General features: G+C 44.5%; 1 protein-coding gene across 1 annotated transcript; it reads left to right on the top strand.

The window, feature by feature from the left end:
* The first annotated feature begins 8,210 nt into the window (after positions 1–8,210).
* CHMP1B (charged multivesicular body protein 1B) lies at positions 8,211–17,687 on the top strand. The gene is made up of 8 exons (XM_050310519.1): positions 8,211–8,339; positions 10,889–10,986; positions 11,679–11,825; positions 12,559–12,627; positions 12,852–12,959; positions 13,875–13,918; positions 14,241–14,313; positions 14,681–17,687. Exons 1-8 carry the CDS (start codon positions 8,324–8,326, stop codon positions 14,723–14,725), a joined length of 600 nt encoding a protein of 199 aa, XP_050166476.1. The 5' UTR covers positions 8,211–8,323; the 3' UTR covers positions 14,726–17,687.
* The last annotated feature ends 8,668 nt before the right edge of the window (positions 17,688–26,355 follow it).

Here is a 26,355-nt window from a genome sequence, read left to right as displayed (position 1 = left end):
TTTATACATGTGCCTGTTTACACATATCCCAGTGGTGGTAGGAAGAAAATAAAAGTGCACAGAAATCTATAACCTGATCTGGTTTGTTTAGCTCCTGATCCAATCTTCTCTCCTAGTAAAGCCCCAGTAATTTGATTGTGTGTGTAGGGCACTCGGGAGCACCTGAGGGATGAGAATGAAATACTGTAGATGAGCAGAGAAGCTGCTGAAATGCCTTCCTGCATCAGTGCTCCAACTACATCAGGAAATTTCTGCAGCTCACCCTTAGGCTCAGGTGATGACACACAAATTGGGGAAGCATTCCACACTTTTTTTGTCAGGCATTGGAAGGGGCTGCCCAGGGAGGTTTCCAGGTGTCCAGGAGTCCCCATCCCTGGAGGTGTCCAAGGAATGACTGGACGTGGCCCTCGGTGCTCTGGGCTGGGGGACAAGGTGGGGATTGGGCACAGGTTGGGCTCGATGGGCTGGGAGGGTTTTTCCACCACAAAGATTCTGTCATTCTGTGATCTGCTGGAGGGCTCTTCCAGCCATCCCAGATCCCAGGAGGGGAGTGCAAGGACTGCAGCAGCACCGCGTCCCTCTTTAGGGGCTGCTCCCACCCTGGGGACCTTCTGCTGCCTGGCCAAGGCACTTCAGCTGCCTCTGAAAGCAGCAGCGTCCCCAGCTGAGGTCACACCTGGGTGCACACCTTGCTGTAGATTTGTTGCAGTTGTTGGTGCTGTTTTAACAGCACCAACTGCCTGTAAATTCACATTATCCACTGACAGATTTCTCCTGCAACAAAACAGATCCTTGAGCACTGCAGGCTGTCATAGCGTGCCAACCTTTGGCTGTCCTCTGGCACAAGGATTAGGAGTGGGACTAAAGGTCCTGTAAAAATACCTCAAGGATGATGATTTGTGAAGAAAGATCAGGCTGGATGAGGCTTGGAGAAACCTGGTCTAGTGGAAGGTGTCCCTGCCCATGTCAGGGGTGTTCAACTGGGTGGTTTTTTAGGTCCCTTCCAACCCAAACCATCCTGTGATTCTGTGACTCTGGAGATGAGCAGCCTCTTAAACTTTTCTCTTTATGGGAGGACAGAGGAGGAGAACAGGACACAGCCCTGAAAGAGGCAGCAGTAAGAGCTGGCAAGGAGCATAGGAAGGCACATCAAGAAATTAGGGAGGGTGAATGGTAAGGAAGGAAGAATTTGCTAATTTAGAAGATGACTTGGAGCAAGATCTGCTGCTGCCTGAGTAATACATGTGATAACTTTGTAAGGAAAGGAGGAAAAGAGTTGAGATGGCTTTTCCTCACCAGCAGCACTGGAGTGGGACAGAAGTTGGGGGCTCATCCTGTGTCCCAGCCCCAGAGCAGAGGGTGACAGTGGCACTGGTGCCAGGGTGTCTGTGCTGTGACAGATCAGGAGGGGACAGACCTGAGGGTGGGCTGGGCTGCACACACTGACCTCAGAGCTCTGCTGGGCTGCACACACTGACCTCAGAGCTCGGCTCTGCTCCGTGTGTGACGGCAGCAGTGTGAGTCACCAGGGCACAGAACAGAACAGGAGGAGTTTCCACATTTGCAAAGTGGAAGAGGCTGAGATCAGATCTGATGGTATTTTTATCAGGGAAGCAGCAAGGCTCTGGAGTAGGATTCATGTGCTCTGTATGAAAAGAGCTGGAGTGGAGCCTGGTATTATTATTTACTGTGCTGTGCAATATTGCAGCAATCAAAAAGAATGACAAATGCAGAGCAGGAGCGATCCCTTTAGAGAATAAACCACTCCAGTAAACACCTCTACAGGGAGGAAAGATTGTTTTGCTCATCATGGAGAAAACACATTTCAAATACTCAGCAGAGCACAGAACCCTGAATCCTGGAGCAGGGAGCAGTCACGGAGGCTCCGGTGCCTCCCTGTCCCACCAGCCCAACCTCCGAGCTGTCCGTGCCAGCTGTGCTGGGACTCCTCGTGGCACAAGGAAACTGCCAGCTCAGCCCTAAATCCCAGACAAGTTTGGCAGTTCCTGCTGAGATCTAAAATGCACAGCAAGGAGCACTAAGGATGCAGCTGCTGTGTCCTACGGCTGGAGAAGCTGGAAGAGGAGAAGGGGAGGCTCTGCTAGGCCTCACATGATTTCAGCTGGGAAAAAAAAAAAACCCTGATAATATTGCATAGGACTATTTCCCAGAAGTGCCCCGAAATTAAATGCAAAAATATAAAGCAAGAACATAAAAATCCTGGTTTAATTTTAAAAAAATTGCTGTTCCATAAAAAAGCTTTTGTGTCCTGCAGTCTCCATCAGCCTTTGGAGGTCCTTGCCTTCCTCCAAGGCATGGGCTGAATTTAACTACAGCCACACAACCTTAACAAGTGGTAGAGCCATCCCTGGGTATTGTATTGATTTATTATTGAAAAGAGATTATTAAAAAAAAACCCAAATAATTTTGTATTTTTAATTTCCATGCAGGTTCTTTTAACTGCCTCTCTCCACCAGTCTTTTTCTTTTCAGAAGAAAAATCACTTTTCTGTCACATTAAGTTTAATTTTTGCCTTAAATCTGTCCCAGACTTCTCATTTGCTCAGTGGTTGGCAGTGTATTTTCAAAGTCTAAATATTAATCTATTTAAGAACAGAAATGAAGCATTCAAGGGACTACAAAAAACCCCCCAACTTTCAAATCTTTGTCAGAACTAGCAGCCTGTTTACTTCAATCTGGTTTTGATTTGAGTGAAATGCAACGTCCCTGTTTTAAATTGACCACCCCCATCCCATCCCATTCCAGAACACAACCAGTACAGCTCAGTAGAAGGTTGTGTCACTGCTACTGGCAGAGGTAAGCTGGAAATGAAGCTTATTCAGGAAATCCATGGTAATAGAGCAGGGGAAAATTTATTATTAAAAATAAATCAGCCCAGTGATGTGGAGCCCTTTGGTGTTCACTCTACTATTTTTGAAAAGACCCAACTTTAGATTTTCACCAATTCTCCTGAAATGGCACGATGTGGGGGAGCTCAGAGGTGCAGAATCAGCTCATTGACAGGGTATTGGAGAGTTAAATGGTTTTATTGAACCATTTCTTTCATCCCCTCTGGCTGCTGCCTTTGAAATCCTGGCAGGTTCACTCTGAATTCCTCAACACTTCATCCAGGGACAGAGGCTTTACAGTCCTGCTTTCCTTCATTGTTCCACGAAGAGACAGAAATCCCACTGCTATTTCAGATAAATAATGCCCACAGTGCAAGAACTTTTCTTTCCACAGAAACTCTGAAGGAGAGAGTGACATTTCAAAGCAGAGCCAGAAGGTTTTAAAGGCAATGATGTTTAAAGAGCATGAAATATGACTAAGAGGAGTTTTTTTGGGGAAAAAAATATTAAAAACTAAAAAAAAAAGTCATAAAATGAGCTATTTCTAAAACATTAACTATTGGACTCTCCTTTCCATGGAAAATTTAATTTCTGGTGTGCACTCTAAATGAGAACAATTTTTGGTTAATTTTCTGTGGAACAGAAACTCTTAGTTTTGTCCACTTTCAGTAGCATCTTTTAAGTGAAAATATTACTGAATTGTCTCTGTGAAAGAACAACCAGCATTTTAGTTCTGGATGAAGCAACACTCAGTGGCCCAGAGTAGCTGTGGCTGCCCTTGGATCCCTGGAAGTGTCCAAGGCCAGGTTGGACAGGGTTTGGAGCAGCCTGGGCTAGGGGAAGGTGTCCCTGCCCATGGCAGGGGGTGGAACTGGATTGGCTTTAAGGTCCCTTCCAACCCAAACCATTTTATGGTTCTGTGATTAAATCATCATCACAGGCAACCTTGTTGTCTCCTGCTGTTGCCTCACACTCACAGTGATTCATGGAATCATGGAAATGCTCATTTTGGGATATAATCACACAATGTACAAAAACCTGCTGGGATTAACAGTCTTCTTACACCCACAGGTCCCTGACCCCTTATAGCCAGAATGCCTCTGTTTACCCAGTACAGACAGTGGGCAGACACAGATTTTGTGACGTCTCCACACTGAGCCAGGGCTAATCTGTCGTTCCCTCTTTGAACTGGACTCTGCAGTTCCCTTTGCAGTGGAATCTGGTGTGTCACCAGCACTTCTGAGCCCTCAGTAATGCTGAGTTTCAGGGCCCTCCTGCTGGAATGAATCTTGCTGCAATTAGAAGAGCAAAGCAGGCAGTGGGCAACAAGTGCACGTTTTGGTGCCAGAGTTCCTACATCCAAAACCAGGGAGGAGGACAAGCTGCCTGGCTCATCCCACGGATGAACATCCTCCTGCCTCCCAACTGCTTCTGCTTCACAGATGTAGCCAAGATCCCATATCCCCTAAGCTCTTCATCACTCTAATTTCCTTTTTTGCTACATGTAGACTTTAAGGACAATGTGACTCAAATCCTTGTCTTGCTTTTACTTGGAGTGCACTAAGAAAACTTTGTTTTAATTACAAGTGTTCCCCCAGCATCAGAGCTCTCAGCAGTGCTGTATCTCACCTGGGTTTACTTGTTCCAATGTTCTGCCCCCTGAATTTAACATTTGCTGTCTTCTGCACAACACACATGACTGACACCAGGAATGACTAAGGGAACAGATCAATTATTGTGATTAAAATTGATCCTCCCCACGATGCTCTCCTGGTGTCACCGCTCACAAGCCGAGGCACACGAGCCCATTTGGCCTGGGCTTGGAACCATTTCAGACAGGAAGAATTTCACTGAGTAGAGTAAAATTATTGCTATGATGTCAAAATTAAAGTATTTGATCATCAGGAGAATAAAAATCCAGCTGTGTACTTTATACCCCGTGGCAAAGTCATATTTGGGGTTGAATGCATTGCAAAAATGCCATTATATAGACAATGTTTGGGAGGTTTGTGCAATATGGGATCTAAGGTATTGTGAAAATAAAATGTATCTTTGTACCCTCTTACAAAACATGATGAATATTTCTGTAGGTTTGGCTGAAAGGCATCACTGAAGAGCTCATTAAAATCAACCAACCTGTGACAACTCCTGTGCTGATCAATACCTGGGAAAACACACAGAAAAGGGAAAAGGAGAGAGAAAAGAGCATGATGGAGGAAGAAAAAGAAAAAAAAAAAACTGAGCTGAAACACCACAGACACAGAGAGAGAATTTTATGTAATGAGTATTTTCAGCCTCATCACCTCCTTCCTGCCCTAAAAGCCATCACCACCTGTAAGTATTCACATTAAACTGGCAAATCCATACACCTCCATCGTGCCTGGAAATTGAATTCTGCTGAGTTTTCAGCACTTTTATTTAATAATTCTGATTTTTTCATATTTTCAGTTCAATTCTTTCTCAGCTCATCCCCTTGTGCAGCTCAGTTTATCAGTTTTATTTCTCCAAAGTGCTACGACAGGAGCAACATATAACCCACAGCTCAATAAAATTTAAGGAAAAATAAATATTTTCTGCATCCAAGATGAGATGGAGATTGTGTAGGAGGGAAGGTGAGAGGAGGAAGCAGGAGACAGGTTTGAAATTACTGCTTTTGGGAGAGGTTTGAGAACTGAGAGTTAGTACAAAATGGCTGAGGCTTCTAAAACGGATTTATCAAGAACTGAAGTACAAAAAGCAGGAAGAAAAGTGTGGCTGTGAAAGGTGATTTCAGCCTAATGAGACATAAGCAGCCCAGCACTGGACATCTACGATTGTTTGAGAGAAGGTAAAGCAATTTATTTACAATTTTATTGGCTGGAAAAAGCCAACAACTGCATCTTCATCTTTCAGAACTCGGGATACAGCAAAGCCCTTCTCATTTTAGAGGCAGAAGGTCTGTACTGAGAGTTCAGGGATTAGTCAACAGGTTTATTCACTTCCAAATGTTGATCACTCAGAGGCCAAAGAACAGTGACTCAAATGCCATTTATCCCTGTCCCTTTCTCCTGCGTGAGGCAAGAGGGTCTTAGCACTGAGTTGCTGGGAGTGCTGCCTCACTCTGCCCCCAAAACACAGCTCAGGAGGGACTGGGATGGGGCTGAGCTGGAGAAACCCAAGGACACGGGAATGTTGGTTTGGAATGTTACAGACACGACGTTCCTGCTGGGGGAAAATGTGTCCAAGCAGGGCCAGTCCCCTCCCACACCTCTGCCAGGTTCAACCTTCTCCATGCCAAGCCCCTTGTCCAGGTGGAATGAGACCAGGATTATCCCCTGGCAGTGGCACTGCAGGGTGACTCGCAGAGTCCCCCACGCTGCAAGAGCAGCATTTAAAAAAAAATCTCTTTTTGATATAATTTGCTCTGCAATATTCATTCCCTCCTCCAGGAAACAGCAAGTTACAAATGGAAGATGCAGAGAATATGCAATTTCTGTGTTCTAATGTATTTTCAGGATGTTATTGTAATGAAAGTATTTCTAAATTATGAAATTACATGAGTTTCATTGCAATCTTTGCCAACATCTTGGTGTATCTCTACACCTGCACCCACAGCAGATAATATATTTAATTTAGGTTGCTGAAGATAATTACTTGGTAATGTGTTCCTTCCAAATTTCTTTGCGTTTTCCTTTTTTTTTTTAATCATGAAAATTCAGTGATGCCTGTCAAGGAAAAAGAACCCAACAAACAATAAAGTGTATTTCTTGTTTAGCTCAGGTAGTTTTTTAAGGTGCACCACCAGGATATTTCCCCAGCAGTCAAAAGGAAAGAGGGATTTCAGCTGGAATTTGTGAGCTGATGTCCTAAGCAGCTGCAGCCCAGTTTTCTCCCTCCTGTATCACCAGTGTGAACCTGGCTGATGCTTTTCCAGGTTTAATTGGGGTAAAACATTACATGCTCCTGCTTCTGAGCAGGTTTTTCTGCTTTGTTCTCTAACATTGTTGTGGATAATTAGGTCAGGTTCACTTCTCCTTGACAGCACTGAAACAAATAATTATTTTTCAGAGTAGATGATCACTCCAATACTTCCTACCTAATATCACTGCCACCTCCAAAGCATGGCCTAATGAAAGAGTTCCAGGAATATTAGAGGTAAAAAAAAGGTGGATATTCAATGATCTAGTGTCTGTTTCTGACCCTGGGAAACCTTATTCATTTAAGGAACTATTACTCATGAGAATTACTGTGCAAGTGTCCAGGAGGCTGAATGCAGGAGGGCTGTTCGAGCAGAAGCAGACTCTATTAAATACATGAAATATCTGCTACAGCTCTCCACAGCTTTTGTTTAAAACCACAGACAATAACATTTCTTCTGTGAACCAGTGATACTGAGAATTATCAGGTCCAGAAAATCTCATCTTTTCTCATCTCCTCGGAAAAAAGGTCCTTCCTGCAGACCTCTCCCACTGCACGCACAGAGTGTGTCACCGCCGAGGTGTCACCAGTTGGGTTTCAAAGCTTTTATAGCCGGGATTCAGCAGAGATCCTCAGCATCATGAATTCAGGCTCCTGAGACACAGGCAAGAATAATTAAGTTACTGGCTTGGCTCAAGAGTCTTGTGCCACACTTACTGCAGCGTGCATTTATTTGCTATGTGCGCTCCTGTGTTATTACCCTGTCCACAATTCCTACAGGCAGCTTCCCTGTGAGGAACTAGCAGCTGAGAGAGATACATCACTACCTTGGCAGGGTTGATGAGGTGCTGAAAATATCATTATGTATTTATTATGGTGTGTGAGAGGCTGGAGATGCCCCAGCCCAGAACCCCCATGTGCCCTGGGCTCATCCCCAGCCTGGCAGCAGGATAGGGGGAGATTCTGCCCCTCTGCCCCCGCAGGTCAGACCCCACCGGCAGAGCTGCCTGCAGCCCTGGGGAACAACAGCAGAAGGACACGGAGATGCTGTAGATGAGTCCAGAGGAGGCCACGGAGCTGCTCCAAGGGCTGCAGCCCCTCTGCTCTGGAGCCAGGCTGGGAGAGCTGGGAGAAGAAAAGGCTCCAGAGACACCTGAGAGCCCTTTCTAGTGCCTAAAGGGGCTCCAGGAGAGCTGGAGAGGGACAAGGGGGAATGGCTTCCCACTGCCAGAGGGCAGGGTTACACGGGATACTGGGAAGGAATCCTTCCCTGTGAGGGTGGGCAGGCCCTGGCACAGGTTGCCCAGAGAAGCTGTGGCTGCCCCATCCCTGGAAGTGTCCAAGGCCAGGCTGGACGGGGCTCGGAGCACCCTGAGACAGACGAAGGTTTCCTGCGCGGGGCAGGGGAGGAATGGAGCGATCCCCCCCGAGGCCGCAGGCGCAGCCCCGCCCCGGGCCCGCCCCGTCCTGTCCCGCCCGGCGCGTCACGGGCCCGGAACCGGAGCCGCCCCAGGAGCCGCCGCCGCCCCGGGCCCAGCGCTGCCCCAGCCCGGTTCGGTCCCGCTCCGCCCCGCCAGCATGTCCAACATGGAGAGTATCCTCGGGGGCACCGCGGGCCGGGCCGGGGCTGGGGACGGGAACGGGAACGGCGCGGGGGGACGCGGCGAGAGAGGCCTCCCTGCCCGGGAGGAGCCCCCGGGGAAGGAGGAGGCGATTGCAGCCCCTCAGGTCGGTGGTCGCGGGGTCCGAGGGGCATGAGGAGGAGGAGGAGGAGGAGGGCTGGGTGTGACACTGGCAGGAGCTGAGCTCTCTGAATTCTCCCCCGGGGAAGAGCCGGCTGAGAGGGGTCTCATCAGTCCATCCAGATGTTTCCCAGCGGTGTCAGAGGACGGTGCCAGGCTCTGTTCGGTGCTGCCCAGCGACAGGACGGGGAGCAATGGCCAGAAACGAAAACACAACTAAAACACCTCAAGATGAGGAAGGGCTTCTTTATGTCGAGGGTGGCAGAGCTGCCCAGGGCGGGTGTGGAGTCTCCCTCTCTCTGGCGACATTCCAAACCCAGCTGTGCCAGGTGACCCTGCCTGGGCAGGGGGCTTGGACTGGATGATCTCCAGAGGCCTCTTCCAGCCCCAGCCATCCTGTGATCCTGTGGTTTGACTGCCCTGGAGGGCCGAGGAAGTGAGTGGGAGGTTCGGTGTCTCTTCCCAAGGCATGGCCAGACGGCCTGAGCTGCTCCGCAGAGGAGGGGCAGGCCGTGCTGCTGCTCCCAGGGCTGTGGTGGGAAATAATAATAATAATAAATTATATATAAACAGTACAAATTGGGCAGCGGGGACACCAGACGTGTGTATAGACTGGGGTGGTGTCAACAGGGCTGTCCCCCGCTACAGCCTCCGTGGACACTCCTGGCTGTGCTTCCTGCTCTTGGGAAGAGTTTACACCCAGAGAAAACACTGTGTGGGCTGATTTAAACTTCCTTGATGTACAGAACCATCTTAATGGACAGGGAGACAGAAACCCCTTAAAGATCACAGGGGTCTCTGTGTGGATCCCAGAGGTCTTGGTGTGGGTGGAATGTGCAGGCAGTGCTGGAGTTGCCAGTTGTCCTGTGGGGACTGAGGGAAGGCTGGAGCAGGTGACTGTGAGTCACAAACCCTGCTGGAGGTTGTGTTTCACTTGGGTTATGGCACGTTGAGAAAGACACTTCAAGGGAGGAGCAGGAATGTGCTGCTCAGGAATGGGAGAGCTGAGGAGGTGGCAGGTGAGATGTTTGAATGCCCCAAGTGAGTAACTGAGGAAGTTACTTCAAAATAAGCTGCTCTGAAGTGCTATATCAGTGTGATGTCATGTTTTGCCTGGTGGTTCTGGTCTCTGACCAGAGTGAACAACCTAGAAGTGCTTTCCTGCTTGGTAATTACCTGGTCTGTGGCTCAGGTGACCTGGGTTTTAAAGCAAATATAAATACAAGTAGCAGTTTTATGGTACCTACCTTAATAGATAATCTAAATGCAAAATCATCTGTTACCTGATTGTTTATAGGATATCAAAGACATTCCTCATGTCTACAGGCAATGAACAGCTCTGGAATAATTTATATACTTGAAATATTGAAGAAGCCTCAAGTACTTGTAATGTTTCAGCTTCTGTGCTTCCACTTAACTGTTAAGTATCTTAGTACCTGCTGCATCTTCCTCCTGGGGTAGCAAAGGTGGCAGCAAAGAAGCCTACAAAGCTTTTTACTTCCATTTTGTTTGAGAAAGGCTAGTATTATTTGGAAGTTTTCATCGACAGTATTTTAAGAGAATGTTTTTTAATTGTTATATCTACAGCACACACTTTATGCTCTGTCAGTGACATTTAATGCAGTCATTCTAAGTCATGTTGAAGGCTTAACTGTTTCCTTAGAACTCTCAGCTTAAGCAGGACTCAGACTTTTCTTTTTAAGAAGTTTCTGTTCCTGCCTTAAGTATTCTCTGCCCAAAAGTCAGATGATGGAGTTGTCAGGGAGTCCAGGACTGTTCACATGACCCAGGGCTGGGAAGGAACTGGATGAGCAATTTAAATCTGGGATCCTCCTGTGGCTGGGAGGGGCAGCTCTGCCTGCTGGGCTGTGCCTGGGCATGGCCAGCTGAGCTACTTTGCTGTTAAACTGTTCATTTGTCCTGTTCCTCAGTGACTTTGGTGTGGGTTTTTTGTTTTTCTTTGTTTGTTTGTTTTGGTTTGTTTTTTGGATAGGGACGTTCCAGGTCGGCCACTAAACCACATCATTTCACTGAGAGTCACAGGATCTGGGTGTGTGAGTGAAAGTAAACGGCAGAGAAGAACTCTCAGTTCTTAGAGGATGTTTGACTGGTTGTATTTATCAGTCTGAAGGAGGTCTCTGCTGTTAAATGGAGCCACTTTGGGTTCTGAACTTTTTTTATGGCTGTACATTTTGGATCAAGGTATTTAAGTGGCACTGTAAAGCAGCTTGGTAGATCTCCTTGTCCTGCAGATTTCAAGGGCTTAAATAACATTTTCCAAGTTTTAATATCACTAATGGGGAAGCACAGCATATGCAGGGTTTGGTAGCACTTCAAACAGGAGAGAAAATACTACAGCTGAAGAATCAATCATGTTCTTGAGCCTTAACTTGCACTGCAGAACACCTGTTTAATTTGAAGTTTGCTGCAAAGGAGCTCAACAGGAACTCCAAAAAATGTGACAAAGAAGAAAAGGCTGAGAAAGCCAAAATTAAGAAGGTAAGTGTGAAACAAGCTTTTTAGATCTGTTTTATCATTTCCCTGGTGTGCATGCTAATAATAAAGTGGTCAATGTCTGGAATTTAAAGTAATGACTGTAAATCTTCCCATGCTTATTAATAAACATGAGGATAAATTCTTGTGTATCCTCCTGGACAGCTTGTGGAATTTGCATCCCAAGAGGGTTGTCTCGTATGCATTTTGTTAGAGACTGTTGTTCTCAAAGTTAAAAATACTTCATGTTCCTCAGCTTGTATTAAAAGGGCTTATGGAGAGGAACTTCAGAATAGCTTTTGAGTCACTGAGGTAGTGAAGAGAGAAGAAATTTATTGAACTCTGTTTTTGTCCATGAGATACAGTTGGTGTGGTTGTATCTTGAGTGTACAGTTGGTGTGTTTGGGTCTTGAGACTGAAAAGGGTCTGAGGAATAGAAAGTTATGTTCCTGTAGCTCTGTAAACCCCTCTGTTTGATGACCATTCTAGATAAAGAAATTAGGGATTCACATCTTGAAAATGTCTGGGGGAGGAGGGAAAGGTTTATTTTCTCTTTTAATAGGAAAAAAACCAACATAGTGACAAATCAACGCTTTTATTTCAAAACCAGAACAGGCTACTCAGAAACCGTATTTGCAAGAGGAAGGAAGGCTAAAATGCTCTCTTTTTTTCCCCCCACTCTTTTCCTCGTTTCCCAGGCCATCCAGAAGGGGAACATGGAGGTGGCTCGGATCCACGCGGAGAACGCCATCCGCCAGAAGAACCAGGCCATCAACTTCCTGCGCATGAGCGCCCGCGTGGACGCCGTGGCCGCCCGGGTGCAGACGGCTGTCACCATGGGCAAGGTACAGCCCTCCCCGCAGGGACACCCCTCAGCTGCTTCAGGCTCTGGCCAGAACCAGCTGGGCACTGTCAGTTTTGGTTTAGGTGTGGCCAGTAGTAAAGCAGGTACTGGGATTTCTCTGGCAGCTGCTCTCTGGATGAAGGTTGTTTTGCTGAGACGTTTCTCCCTTCCCAGCACATCAAGTCGTGGCGTCGGGCTTGGGATTCCAGAGATCCTTCTTAACACAGATATTTGTTTAGGGCAAACTGCTGTGTTGAGAGTTTATTGTGCCACGTGACCTATGTACCAAGTGTATCCCTTAGCACTCACAGGTCTCAAGTCCACCAAAATTAATGGCATGTAAACCTCAGTTTTTAGTGGATTTTGCCTTAGGATGTGTATTTCAAGTGGTTAATGTATAGAGTTTGAAATGGCAGGAGCTATTCCTGCTATTTGGTATTGCCAAAGCTCTGTGGATAAGAGAGCTGGGTAAGAAATCATGGAACCCCAGAATGGTTTGGGTTGGAAGGGACCTTAAAACCCATCCAGTCCCACCCCCTGCCACGAGCAGGGACACCTTCCACTAGCCCAGGTTGCTCCAAGCCTCGTCCAACCTGGCCTTGGACACTTCCAGGGATGGGGCAGCCCCAGCTTCTCTGGGCAACCTGTGCCAGGACCTCCCCACCCTCACAGGGTAGGATTTCTTCCCAAACTTCTCATTTTTCTTTGTAATAATTTCCCTGCCCTTATTTCAGGTGACAAAGTCGATGGCAGGGGTGGTGAAGTCCATGGATGCCACACTGAAGAGCATGAACTTGGAAAAGGTAAATAGAGCTGCACATCCAAAGCAGAAAGAACAATGGACACGAAGTTTTAAAAAGGGAAAATTCCATCAAGAGAAAAGTTTTCACAGTGAGCCTGGGAGGGAAGGGAGGGCAAGCTTTTGATCTCCAGAGGCTGCCTGTCCTTGTTGTGTAATTCTGTTTTTGTTGAGATATATTTCTTCTGTTATCTGCAGCTTATTGATGTGATTCATATTTTTTTATAGATCTCTGCACTAATGGACAAATTTGAGCATCAGTTTGAAACACTGGATGTTCAGACACAACAGATGGAAGACACAATGAGCAACACTACGACGTTAACAACACCACAGGTAAGAATAGTCAAATATCTTTAACAAGGTGACCTGAAATTACGTGTCTAAACTGGATGGAAATGTCTGATCCTCTTCTTTCTGCCTGCTGAAAGCCACTGCAGCCTTTTTGCTTTGTGTTCCTTTGTGATGAAGAGACTGTTTCAAATTGTCGCTACAAGTGCAGAGGATCACAAAGATGTATTTTAGCCTGTTTTTGCAGGCTTTATTTTATATTATATCTTGAAAAATTTAACCTTCCTACTGAATAAGCAGCATTTTCATGAGTTCTTAATGAACTTCTGCACCAAAGAATACTGCAGCATTGCCAAAGCAGAATATGCTGTGAGTTCTAACTCACTGATATTAACAAAATTACATGAGTCACCACCAAATTAGTAGTGGTATATGCAATGAGAGGTTGGTAATTACCTACTTCCAGTTTATGGACATGTGTTCACTAAAAGAAATCTTTAAACAATGCTTATTAAGAATTCCCAGCAACTGTCCCTTTGTGCTGTTCCACAAGGACCTAAACGTGCTTTTGTAATAGAACATTTGTCAGATAAATTTACTGGAGATAAATAAAATAAACCTAAACCCAGATCCTATAAACCAAATCTATTGGAGATGGGCTTTTTTCCATGTTGTGCAAAACAGTAGCTCATAATCAGCACTTGAAACACTCAGGCATATGTTTGGGATTTTTTGCAGAGAAGTTGAATTCTTTAGAAGCATCATTTCCCAAGCCAGAGTTCAATTAATGTCACCTCTACTCCTTATTTTTGGGTTCATACCTTCTGGTGGTCAAGCACAAAACTGCTCTGCAAAAGGAATTTCCCTTTAAATCAGTTTTGTTCAAATAATTCCTGTTCTCAGAAGATTTAACAGTTGTCAGAAACTCCAAATGCAACAATCCCTTTTGTTTTCCCTCAGAACCAGGTGGACATGCTGCTGCAGGAAATGGCAGATGAAGCGGGGTAGGTAAAATTTTGAGTGACAATTTCTTGACTAAATCTTGGTTCCCACAAACCTTCCTGGTTTTCTTTAAGGTCAGCTACCCTTGTTTTTTATGTCTGTCTCTTGGAAGCATAGTTAAAACACCATTTTCCTTTCACCTCTGGACATGTATGACTTGGTAGTGAGTCAAAATTACTCACCAGCTTGTCTAAGGAGCTGGAGTACAGCGTTCATGGGGTGCTGTCTCAGAATTCCCCAGTGTTTTCCTCCTCTGCTTGTCAGTTATTCTTCCCTTTTATCCACCTATACCTGACTTGGTTTTTGTTCTGTTTTTCCTCTTAGTCTTGATCTGAACATGGAACTACCTCAAGGACAGACAGAATCTGTTGGTACAAGCGTTGCCTCAGCAGAACAGGTAAATGTCAGATTTGCCTGAGATCAGTGTTTTCTAGAGAAGTGCTGTGAGAATTAATGCTTCACTCTGCCAAGGCACTGTTACTGAATGCTATTTCTATTTCAGCTATCCCAAAAAACAGTAGTTACAACAGCCTTGCTATCAAAATAATTTTAATGATATATTTGTCTCCTCAGTGACGAAAGTCCAGGTGTATTTTTGCCTCGTTCTTTCATAGTTCTGTGGCCTGTAACTCCTCCCTCACAGCCATCCTTCAGCAAATCTTGTTAAAACGTGAAAGAATTTTATATCAGCTGGACGTGAGGTGGCAGAGATTGGTTTTTGATGTTGCTGATGGCTGCTTTCTTTGTGTTTGATGGTCCTGCAGGATGAGCTGTCACAGAGACTCGCCCGCCTACGGGATCAAGTGTAGTTCAACAAAGCTGCAGTTCTTTGTTCCTGCTTCCAAACTTCCCTTCTGGAACTAACCCTGCACTACACTGGAGGTGTCAACAGTCTGGCTTAGTGTTTGAATATCTGTAATATAGGGTACTTCACTCTTCGCTTGCTACTCTTTCTAAAATACATTGAGTGACCCAAAAATATCAGCTCTAATGTCCTTTCCTGTACATTTGGAAGTTGATCTATTTTTTGCGAGCTTTTTTTCACAAATTCAAGTCGATGTTCCAATTCAGCCACTGATGTTGGTACATTCTAGTTCAAAAGCCAAGTAGAGTGTCATTGAGATATATTTTAAATTAAGAGGTGATTTTTTAAAATTAAGGGAACTGTTTACAGCTGGAGAACTGATGGTTCAGTTCAGATAATTTTCCGACAGAGCCAAGCTCCTGGAACACGCAGGGGTGGACAGCATGGATTTCGTGGAAAATGCACTTGTTGAAACAAATAAGTGGACTTTGAGGTTTTTTAAAGGTGAGGTAATTGTGCTAAAATTAATAGTTCCATTCAAAAAAAAGTTACCAAAAGCTGGTTTCATAAACTGGGGACTTGTGGTGGCATCACTTGAACACAGAAGGACTTAAATATATTTTTTGACTCTTTGTCTGTTGCTCTCTGCAGATAAAATACCATGATTTGTAATATTCCAGTTGTATGGAGGAGCTCCATTTTAGCAATTTCTATTTCTGCACAGAAGGAGAGTCTGGCTGCTCTCAGGAGCTTCAAACTCTTGCTGCAGTTGTAAAGTAAAAAATGGTTGTAGAAATTTGTAGCTGAGACCACTTGTGATGTGTTGTGATAAACAGTGTCTTCAAATTATCTTCCTGATATATTGGGCTCATTTTTATGTTTTTGTCTTTGTAGGGGTGAGGGAAGGTGTGAAGCATCAGGCTTGGGATTGGTTTTTAATCACCTGGTGTTCAGGGTCACATGGGTTTTCCAGTGTTGGGGAAATATTTGAGGAAAAAAAAACCCAACACTTTTTTATTCAGGCAGGATTTTTCAGTGAAAACGTGCAAAAATGATGAGACATTTCAGAGCAGTTTCAGACTTTAGTTGGAATGTGTTACCCAACTCACTCCAAAGGTTTAGCAGGGTGTTACATACTGAAGTGATCAAGGCTACTGTGAAAATAAGATAAAGAAAATAAGACAGACAAAACAACCTAAAATGTTGTGGAATTCTCTCTCACGCTGGCAGCCAGAACTAAAACAACTAGTTTAAAATGTGATCTTTTCACTTGTGTAAATGAAAATAAATGTAAACACCTTGAGTGTTCCTCCTGTAAACAGGAGAAATTGGAAGATGTTTAAAAACCACATAATTTTGCTACAATCCCTTCAAATTATTAACAAAAACATTTTAGGACAGGGACTATTTACTACATTTTCTTCTGAACAGTGTAACCAGAAAATGGTGTATCTATGCAACAGGTTACCCCCAGCTGAGGTAACTGTGTGTGTGCCTTTGCCTTGCTGGATTTACTTCTTTTTTTTTTTTTTAATACATTCAGTTCCTTCATATCATGATATTGTTAGAAACTTCCTGCAGTGGAATCACCCCACACCAGAGTTACTTTGTGGTTGGTTGAGCTTTGTGGTGTGTTGGAGCTGTCCCTGAAGTGCTGAGGGTTTCAGTGTTCAGTATGACAGCTCCAGCTGCCTTGCCTGGCTTATTTTAAAGATGCTTAATTGAAAATTATGTTAATTTTTTTTTTTTAAAGTTAAAAATTATGCTGCTCTTAGGCTGGGTTTGGGCCATTCTGGAACTGAGCTCCCACATGGTTGGTTTTCCGAGTTCCTCTGAGCCTTGGAGGAATTTAAAAATAAAGAGCTGAGACTGAGATTGCTGCAAGATAAATATTAAATAAACTCATTATTTTACTGGTGATGCACAGCCTGGTTTGGAGTTCTGATCTTATCCCAGGCTGGTGAACCATAGATTTCCAGTGTTGTTCCTTTAGAGGAATTAAAATATAAAGGCTTGACTGACTTAATTAAGTCCGTTCTAATTAAGGTTAAGTCTGGGGGACTGTGATGCAAAGAGCCAGGCAGGTTTGGCTGACCTGGGGAAGAAATAGGTGTCTGAAACAGGGAATTTTTGCCCTGTTGGCTTCACTCCAGGAATTTTAGTGTGTTCCAGCCAAGCCAGGATTTGGGGCCTGGCAGCTCCTACGTACAGATCTCCTGCCCTCTCCTGGGGAAGTGGTGTCTGAGAGCTGCATTCACCGAGTTCTAACAGTTATATATTCAAATATGTATATTTTTATCATGTCTTTTGAAAATCCTTCAAACAAATTTACTCTTAGAGCAATATTTGAGTTTCATCCTTCCTCCCTTTCAGGCTCCTCAAAACATTTCTCTTCCCTGAGCAGCTCTGGCTCCTCACTCCGACCTTGTTTTGTCTCCTGTAAATTGTCTGTGTTTGTACGAGTTCATTTCATGTTAAATCAGTTTATGTGCTTTTATGGAACTTATTCCCAGCTAATATTTCAGTATTTATGTGGCCAGCAGGAACATCTAAAGTGAAACATTGCTTGAAATGTTGCTGGATGGTTTTGCTCAGCATTTTTCCTCTGTTACTGCTGGTGTGTGGTAACGTTTTGTCTCTGTTAGAAATCCAAAACAAAGCCATGAAGAGCTTCAGAGGAAAGAAGAGGGAAGGAAAATCGGAACAAGAACTTTAATTTCATGACTGCAATGGGATCAGACGACCCAGTTGCCTTCGTGGAGATCCTCAGAGCCAAAAAATAGCGACTTTTTGTTAAATATAATCAGCAGTTGTGCATAGAAACAAATTCTGAAGCTGGTGATGTGTATAGAGAAGAGAATAACTTTTGTAGCTCTGGTGAAATTCACTTTGAAAACTGCTTTACTTGTATGGGACAGTTTGTAAATGTAACTGCAGGTGGTAAATAAAATTGTACAGACAACTTATTTTGAGTGTGTGGCTGTTTCAGGTCTCTTACAGGGATAAACAAGCACATGCCACGATATTCCTCTGAGAAGATAACCAGAAAACGAAATATTGCTGGAGAAAAACAAGAAGAAAATAAAGTGGGAACTGCTGAGATAGAGATTTGGCACAATTAGGGAGTAATTAATATTAAGTATAACCACATCAACTCTAATTATTAACAATTTAATGATTTTTTTTAAAATGTTTAGTCTGATATGGAGTGATCCCTCGAGCTTAAACATCTCAGAGGGTTTTCTGTGCTTACATACAGAATGAAGGGTCACGTGGAAAAGCGGCAGGAGATGGTGTGGGTTTGAGTTTGGGTTTGTCCTTCCCAGACCTAAAGTTCTCAAATTTTAATGTTTCCCTTCCACTGTTGTTCGGGAACCAGCAGAGGGAGCCTCAGGCTTTGCTCTCGCAGGTCCTGCAGGAGTTCCTGGTTGGGATTCTTGAGGAACCTGGCTGGTTTAAGGAACTGCCTCCTGTGGGACCTTTGTTTTGGGCAGTGTCCACTCCCGGAGGATGTGCCTGTGTTGGGCCCTTAATCCCGGCCTAAAAACTGCTGGGCTGTCCCAGGTCCAGCCTTACAGCACTTGGCAGGGGCTGATTCGTGTCACTCAACCCTCCTCAAATGCTGCCTGTAGCCATTAATGTGGGTCTTCCAGATCCGTTAGGAGTGTGAGAGTGAGTAACTCTGTGCTTTAAACTTCCTTTTAAATTTCATTTTTAGTCAAGCCGTGCGTTTTTGAACTGTCTCGTTCTGCTTTTGTCCTGTGATAATTCTGGTTTGTGCAGAAGTAAACAACTGTGTGCTGACGGAAATATATTTTATTAGTAAAATTAATTTTCTTATTGGAGGCTTGATGAGCTTTGATTTGATGAAGTATTGACTATAATTTCATAAGGAAGGGACAATTTTCTAGTATCTATATTTTAATATGAATGTAGATCATATATATTTAGATCATATATATCTAGATCGTATATATTTAGATCGTATATAATTAGATAATAGATATTCAGATAATATAGTTAGATATATATTTAGTTTATATTTTTAGATAATATATATTTAGATATTTTATATATTTAGATATATATCATATATAATTTATATGGTGTATATATAATATAAATATATATACACTCTAAATATTCAGATAATATATTTAGATAATATTTTATATAAAATAGAGTAGTAATAGAAATGTAGAATAATTTTATTATGAATCAGACACTAGATATTCACATTTATATTTATTATATATTAATATATTTGAATGATATTGTATAAATATATATTTGCATAATATATATGTTTATATAATTTTAAATCTCTCTATAGTTCATTGCAGTTTTCAGCCTCCACCTCTCATCGGGCCCATTTTGAGCTCACAGCAGCACTCCACTCCCTACTTTCTTTCTCCAAACAATATTTTTCCACTGAAGCCCTGGGAAGGGTCAGTGGCCTTGCTTGTATCGGAAGCAGGTCCCTCTATTACCATTCCAGGAGGGAAAGGACCGACACGAACAATCTGTAACTCATTTCTGTGCCGGTTGGGCTGGTTGAGCCCGGCAGAAGATGCAGGGAGGGAGTTTTTGCCGGCTCTTGCTTCCCTTTGCTGCTCCTTATTAAGGATCTCGGGCTGTGCTACACGGTTCAAAACACGACACCACTGCACTGCAGGATCCCAGCTCTTGGAAAAGCTTCCCAAGGTCTTCCGACGCCGTGAGGAGCAGCCGGACTTGGACCATCTCTTGTCTGGATAAGGGTGATTTCAGACCACAAAAATATTTCATATTGCATATTTCTAACCTAAAAGCTGTTTTCCTGTGTGTATTGCTGAGGATATTCTGAATTTATTACGGAATGAAGCGATCCTTGTGTGAAAGTCTAAAGCAGTGAACATTCTGTATCAACTGCTACGTGTATCTGACAAGATAATAATCAGCTTAATTTAATTTCCCTGCTATCTGATTCATAATTCTTTATTACTGTCAATTTCTGTCAAAATGAGCTGTCAGGAATAGGAAAACATTTAAAAACTTCTGTTAAAGGCACTCAGTGGTTTTTAATTACATTTTTTAAGACTTCTTTTTTTTAAACAAAGATTAGATAAACATAATCCTGGAGTCTCTGTTTCACTTTATCACAGGCAGGGCTTTGCTTCTCTTGCTGTAAAATGGGTCAGTACTGGAATTGTTAAGCTCAGTTTCTGCTGCTGGTGGCTTTTTAGTCCCAGGTTCTGTCTGGAAGCCCCAACATGTGCCTGGAAATCCAGAGGAGAAGCGGGACCCGCTCGGAGTGTTGTAAATTAGTTCCAGTCTCCACGAGCCTGCTGTGACTAATTGATATGACCTGGAAGTGGATAAAGTCCATAACAGTAAGATCAGCTTTTCCTCTGGTAATTTGACAAATAGAAGCCTTTTTGCAGTCCCATGTAGGCCACATACCCCATTTGTTCTGTCCCGATGGGCAGCGCTTCCGTGTTGGAGTGATAATGATTTTCCAGATTCCTGCTGATTTGTACAGCAGGTGCCTTAATTTATTAATGCCAGAGGAAGGGAGAGATTCAACAGCAACAAGAAGAAGAGGATTCCTGGCAGCAGCTGTATATCAAAGCAGTTCCTCACTCAGTTAGGTTGCTGTAAGTATTTGAACATTGCTTAAAATCTTCGTATTTCCATGCAAAATATGTAATTACAACATTTTCTGCAGGCTAATTCTACGTGTACAGATAGCAGAAGTGATAATATGTTAGTGGCAATTATTACATTTAACAAGAGCACTGTTTTTTCATCAAAATATCTGAAAAATATAAGGGTAAATACTTGCCAACCCCGAGTTGTCTGGCAAGTTTAAAGCAGCAAATACAGAATATTCTGCTTCCTCTTCAAAATTTAATGCTTTTGGGAAGTTTTACAGTTTCATTTAGCCTGTGGTTGGAGTAATAAATAGGCCAGGTATTCCCAAGCTCTTCATAAAGGTTTCTGGGGATGTTTGGGAAGTTTGGATGTTTTCCCAGGATACTGATACTGTGAAGATGTGCAGGAAGGACAGGGGTTTGTGAACTCACTGGAGCTCATTTATTTTCTACAACCAGCCGGAAACCCCAGTGTTTGTGTGGGGTTTGACTCATGCAGAAGGGGCTGCTGGAATGGGACCTGTGCAGGGGAAGCTCTTGGAAACTCCCACTGGTGCCTAATTAATTTTATAAGAATACTTGTAGGGAGCCACTGTCAGTGCTGTGTTTACTGCGAGTAAATCCAAGCTGCTTTCTGAGCAGGCAGGGATTTGAGGGGTTTCTCTGCTCCCAGCCCCTTCCAAGCCTGCATCCCACCCATCCTCTCCCATCCCCAACTCTGCTGGGCTCTGAAATAGCCTCACCATGACCACAAACCCCCAGCAGTGACTCAGGGGAGTCCAGACCCTGTTTATTTGTGCTCCAGTGGGATGTGAACCTTGGTCTCTGAGGGTGAAAGGTTGAGGGATGAGTGTCTTGTTTACCTGTGCTTTTCAGGGAATGTTTTCCTGTAATCTCTTAAGCAGACACACCATTTTGTCCCGCGGTGGGCAGTGGGATTGTTAACGATGCACTTAATTACTGCCAAACCACATCTGAGTGGCCGATGGCAGCAGCAGGAGAGGCAAATCCCGGGTGTCAGACAGGAGGAGCCCAAAGATCCTCACTCAGCCTCGAGGGTTTAATGGAAACATCTTTCCATGATTGGAAACCATTGGATCCTTTCATATCAACTCTGAGTGAGGGCTGAGGGGAAACTGGGAAGGAATGAGGAGAAACCAAACAAGCAATGTATTTTAGAATCTAAATTGGACTCCTTTGAAGGTCATTTTGAAAACCCCACGCCCCTATAGATGCAACAAGTTAATTCAAGCGTTTGCAACACTGCTGCCTTTCAACACATCTGAGGGTTTTCTCCTCACTGAAGCTCTTAAATTCAGACCTTTGCATCCTGAAGGCACCATTTGGGCTTAATTTTTTTCTACTGTTGTGTACATTAACCAGCCAAGGTATATGAGCTGGGGCACAGACACAATAGGATGGAGAAGGCACAGCAACACAGCTGCTGAACATATTCCCCATCTCCTGGTTAGTCACACTTGTGGAGTTTTAATTGAATTACCTTTGACAGTGAGCAGCAAACCTGGTGGGTGATCTCCTAAATTTAACTGATGGATGGGCTCCCTAAAATCAATTAGCATCCAGGGCTGGGAGCATGAACACGGCGGGGACCGGAATGACAGCAGCAAATGTTGCCCAAGTGAAAGCAGGACTGTGCTGCTGCTGACCCTGCTCCCCACATGAAAGGAAAACAGGAGCCCAACAGGAGCTGAAAGAATCTGACAGTAAATCACTGAAGCTCTGGTTTGCACAACTGATACAGGAGATGCTCCTAAACTGCTTGATTAATGCTGGGCAGTATATTAAAAGCAAGAAGTCTACGGCCAGGCAGCAGCTCTGCACCAGCTCCTCGAAACACCATCTGGTTGCTTAATTATTTTTGGGAGATTCAGGGTAGCAGGGAGCCAGGAGGATTTAGATATTGTCTTTTCCTTTGCTGCAGTGACAGGGTCCAGTCTGAAGCCCTCTCAGTCTTCAGGTTGTTTGTTATCTGAATAATCAACTGATGGCAAAATGTGGGCTGGAGGTTCCTCTGACCTTTGCCTCGGCGCAACCCGACCCCGCGCAGGGCTCAGCCCGAGCATGTAATGAGGGACAGATGGGACGGGGAGGAGAGGGGAGAACACAAACGTTCCAGGGACTTTCAGGCTGGGACAAGCAGAAGGCAGCAGAAAACTCTACACTGGGGCTGCTGCCTTTGGGTTTGGAGCTGGGCAGGAAGAGGAGCAAGCAGGGCGGTGGCCTTCCCTCCTGTCACCCTGTTCTGCTGGACCACCAGCTCAGCACTTCCCCAGGAGTAAATCTGGGCCAAACCTGATTTATTTAACACTGACTTAAGAGAAGACTCAGTTTGGATGGGGCCACTTGTGAGTTTTATTAATTTCTGTCGCTGAAAGGAAAAGAAAATGTGTCAAATTCAGTGAAGCCCCTACAGAAACCTGCCCCATGGCCCCTGCAGGCATTGCCACGGGAGAGAGAGACTCAAATCCTGGTTTTCTCTGGAGGTGTCCCCTTCCCAGGCTGGTGCACTGGGGTACCACTTTCTAGGATGTTCTGAAGTCAGTGGAGGGCACAGTGGGGCTCTTCTTTCCTTGCCCTCATAAATCATTGACTTCATGCATTGATTTCAAAGTCATTGCATGGACAGCATTTTGTTTTATTTTTTTTAACAAATGCTAATAAATAGTACATTTTAAGGAAGAATTCTCACCTTGCACAGAGGGTCTAAACCGCATGGAAGACATTGGATTGCAATATTATAGAATTGTTTAGTTTGAAAAAGACTTGTAAGTTCATTGGGTCCTGCCAAGGCCACCCCATGTCCCCAGGTACCACATCCAAACATCTGTTAAACCCCTCCAAGAATGGGGACTCCACCACTTCCCTGAGCAGCTGTGCCAGGGCTGGACAGCCCTTCGTATCCCACAGCTCTGGGTGCCTTGTGAGTCTCCACAGCGAGCTGAAGGTCTCTCGTGAGATTTGACACATATCTGGGAGAAAAGTGTGGTGTTCAGGCCAGACCTGGAAAATTCTGAGCCAGGGGGATGAGTGGAGATGGGATGAGCACCAGCAGCACCACCAACCTGACTCCAGGTGTTCCATGACTGCTTTAAAAATGGGACTTGTTTTTTTTCCTTAAAAAACAAGGTGAGATCCAACATGTATGAATTAAGTTGTGCTTAACACAAACCTATCTTTTAATGTAATTAATATATAAACAAAGGGCCACAGCCTGTGCAGGGCAGCCCAGAACATCCAGTGCTCTGTCTCCTCCTGGCTTTCCTCCACTCCTTTCGGAGCTGCCCCGGCTGCCGGGTCGGCTCCTGCTGACAGCCCTGAGCAGAGCTGAACTTCAAACACGGCGTTTTGTGGCCCATCCAAGCCTTTGGCTTCCAGACAAACACACAGGAACAGGGCTCCAAACACCCGGCTCAATCCCCTCAATAGGATTTCATGCATTTTCAAATGGGATCCGTCTTGATTTGGGAAACAAAAAGCAGGGGAAAGACAACGGCTAAAACCCCTCCCAGCGCACAAAGTGAGAAATGTGGCTTTAATTTAGACAACTAATTGCTTCCAGCTGAACCAGCCATTAAAAACAGTTGAAGAATTACAATGTAAATAGATTAATGCAGACAAAGCAACATGTGCACTATTCCATGTCTTCTTGTTACCTACAAAATACTTGGGCAGTGACACACTGTTAGTCTAAGCCACTTGTTAGGTTCTGTGCTAATCAGCTAAAATTAAATAAACATGACTGATAAAAACGACTGTTGTGTTTGAAAATTGATGCACCAACAGAATTTACTCCAGGAGATAATTACAGATGATTAAGTAACAAAGAAATGATTCCTATGGCAAAGGGGGAAAGCCTGTGGTGCAGGGAAGGGGCACTTCTCCATGAGCCCTCTCTCTTGGAGGGATGAGCCAAAGCTGCAGGAAGGGTCATGGATGGACAGAAACCTTGAAGGAGCTTTTCTACCCCAGGAATCTCCAGTAACAGGCTAAAAAAGGGCTAGAAAATCAGTATTTTGCTGTTGGAATAGCACATGCCTGGCCTGCACCTCTAGCATTCCTCTCTTTCTACCCAAGGCATCAATCCCTTTGTACAAGTTTGTCCTTTTAAATGCTAAAAAAGTGCTCACAGGTGAATCATGTAACTGATAAATATGATATTTATGAAATAATAATGTTAATTTAAATGCTAAAGCCAATTTCCTTTGTCATCAGAATGAAATCAGATAGAGACTTTCTTCTAAAATTCAAAATAATCTTCAGGCAGCCTTTTAAAAATATTCATTCTGAAATGAATTTATTATTAGGATGATAATACTAGAAGCCTCAGAAAGAGAGTGTTTTCCAAAATAAAGAATAAATCTGGGAGGGGTTTTGCTTTTTCCCCCCCCCTCCATAAGGCCTGTTGGGAGGGGCTTTGTGGTTATAGAGACATCCAAAGAATAAATAAAAGGCATTATTTGGCTTCAAACTAAAAAAGGAGAGGTTTAGATGAGATATTGGGAAGAAATTCTCGCCTGTGAGGGTGGGGAGGCCCTGGCACAGGTTGCCCAGAGAAGCTGTGGCTGCCCCATCCCTGGAAGTGTCCAAGGCCAGGTTGGACCTGGTCTAGTGGAAGGTGTCCCTGCCCATGGCTTTAGGATGAGCTTTAGGATCCCTTCCAAGCCAAAGCATTCCACGATTGTGTGATTCCAAGGAGCTGGATTATTATGCTGACTCCTCCACAGACCTCAACACAGCCATTCCCACACAGCTTTTTCCCATATTTTCTTTAGCACCCTCACATCCCTGAGTATCTCAGCAAACACATGTTGGAGTCAGGATTAGCCCCTATGAAATGAAAATCGCTCGGGCTGCGGAGCGGGAAGTGGGATATTATTCTTCATCCTGAACTGAAATATTAGAAGCTGCCTCCTGAATTATACTCTGGGGTTACCAGGCTCTAATTGAGACTGAAATTGGGCCACTATTTTTGGTACAGCCTGGAAAGCTCCGGGTCTCATTCCCATCTGTGCCGGGGGAAATCCCCACCCATCATCTCAAATTCTGCTCTGCCCGCACCTTGGGGGTGAAGGAGAACCCTCCCAGCCCCTTCCTCCCGAAATAATGATAAATGACAGCTCCTCACAATTGGAGCTGCTGCTCCTCGCCAAGGGGGAGGGTGGGAAGGGGCTTCTCCCCCCAAAAGCTGATTGACAGGCAGGGTCAGGGTGGGGGGAGCCTTTGCCGGGCCCTGTCAGATCCCAGGGAGTGCTGACAGCTCCCACCACACTTCCCTTCCTTCCCTCCCCGGCCAGATTTGCGCTGCCAGGCAGAGGGTGGGAGATAAACTCTGCTCTGAGAGCAGCCTGGAGTAAAAAAACCACCCCCAAATGACAATGTGCTCCTTTAAATGTAATTGTTTTATTCTGCAGGTGATATCCAGAGGGGCTGGGTTTCTCTGGAGGACGATTAGTGATGATTCCCAACATTTTGAAATATTCAAGCAAAGCTGATGGGACTTTCCATTCCTCAAGCTGCAGCAAAGCATGTTCCTGAACAAGTGATTAGCAAGCAGCTCAGAAATTTGAGTGTTGACCAGGACAGGCAATATTGGGATATTCCTGGTGTGGGATTGGAATGTTCCTGGTGTGGGATGAGTCTCCTGCAGCTCCTGGGCTGGTGGTGGCAGAGGAACACTGTGAGCAGCTCTTGGTTTCTTATCCAAGTGCAATTTAGAGGTGCCAGAAGGACATGGACACTGTGCACAACCTCCAGGGGCTTCCAGAGCAGAAAAAATCCCTTGGGGATGCACTCTATGGGTGTATATATTATATATTATAGACAGCTTGGTGCCAATATGCTGTGATGGAAAGGGCAGAAGAGCTTCCTAAAGGAGATTCATCAGAGGATTCATGGAGCTGCTGCCTTTAGGAGTGTCCTGCTGTCGGCAGCAAGAGTCAAACAAGAAGGCAATTTAAAATTAATAACTCCCAGTAGTCAG

This window comes from Myiozetetes cayanensis, unplaced genomic scaffold, assembly GCF_022539395.1.
Source record: "Myiozetetes cayanensis isolate MyiCay16 unplaced genomic scaffold, myiCay2020 scf15, whole genome shotgun sequence".
In the NCBI taxonomy this organism is placed as follows: Eukaryota; Metazoa; Chordata; class Aves; order Passeriformes; family Tyrannidae; genus Myiozetetes; species Myiozetetes cayanensis.
This window is presented reverse-complemented; position numbering and strand designations above follow the sequence as displayed.

Bases quoted from the DNA above. Each gene is read 5' to 3' on its own strand.
- CHMP1B (XM_050310519.1), top strand. The intron at 12,960-13,874 runs GTAAGAATAGTC...GTTTTCCCTCAG, and splicing joins CGACGTTAACAACACCACAG to AACCAGGTGGACATGCTGCT. The intron at 14,314-14,680 runs GTAAATGTCAGA...ATGGTCCTGCAG, and splicing joins GCGTTGCCTCAGCAGAACAG to GATGAGCTGTCACAGAGACT.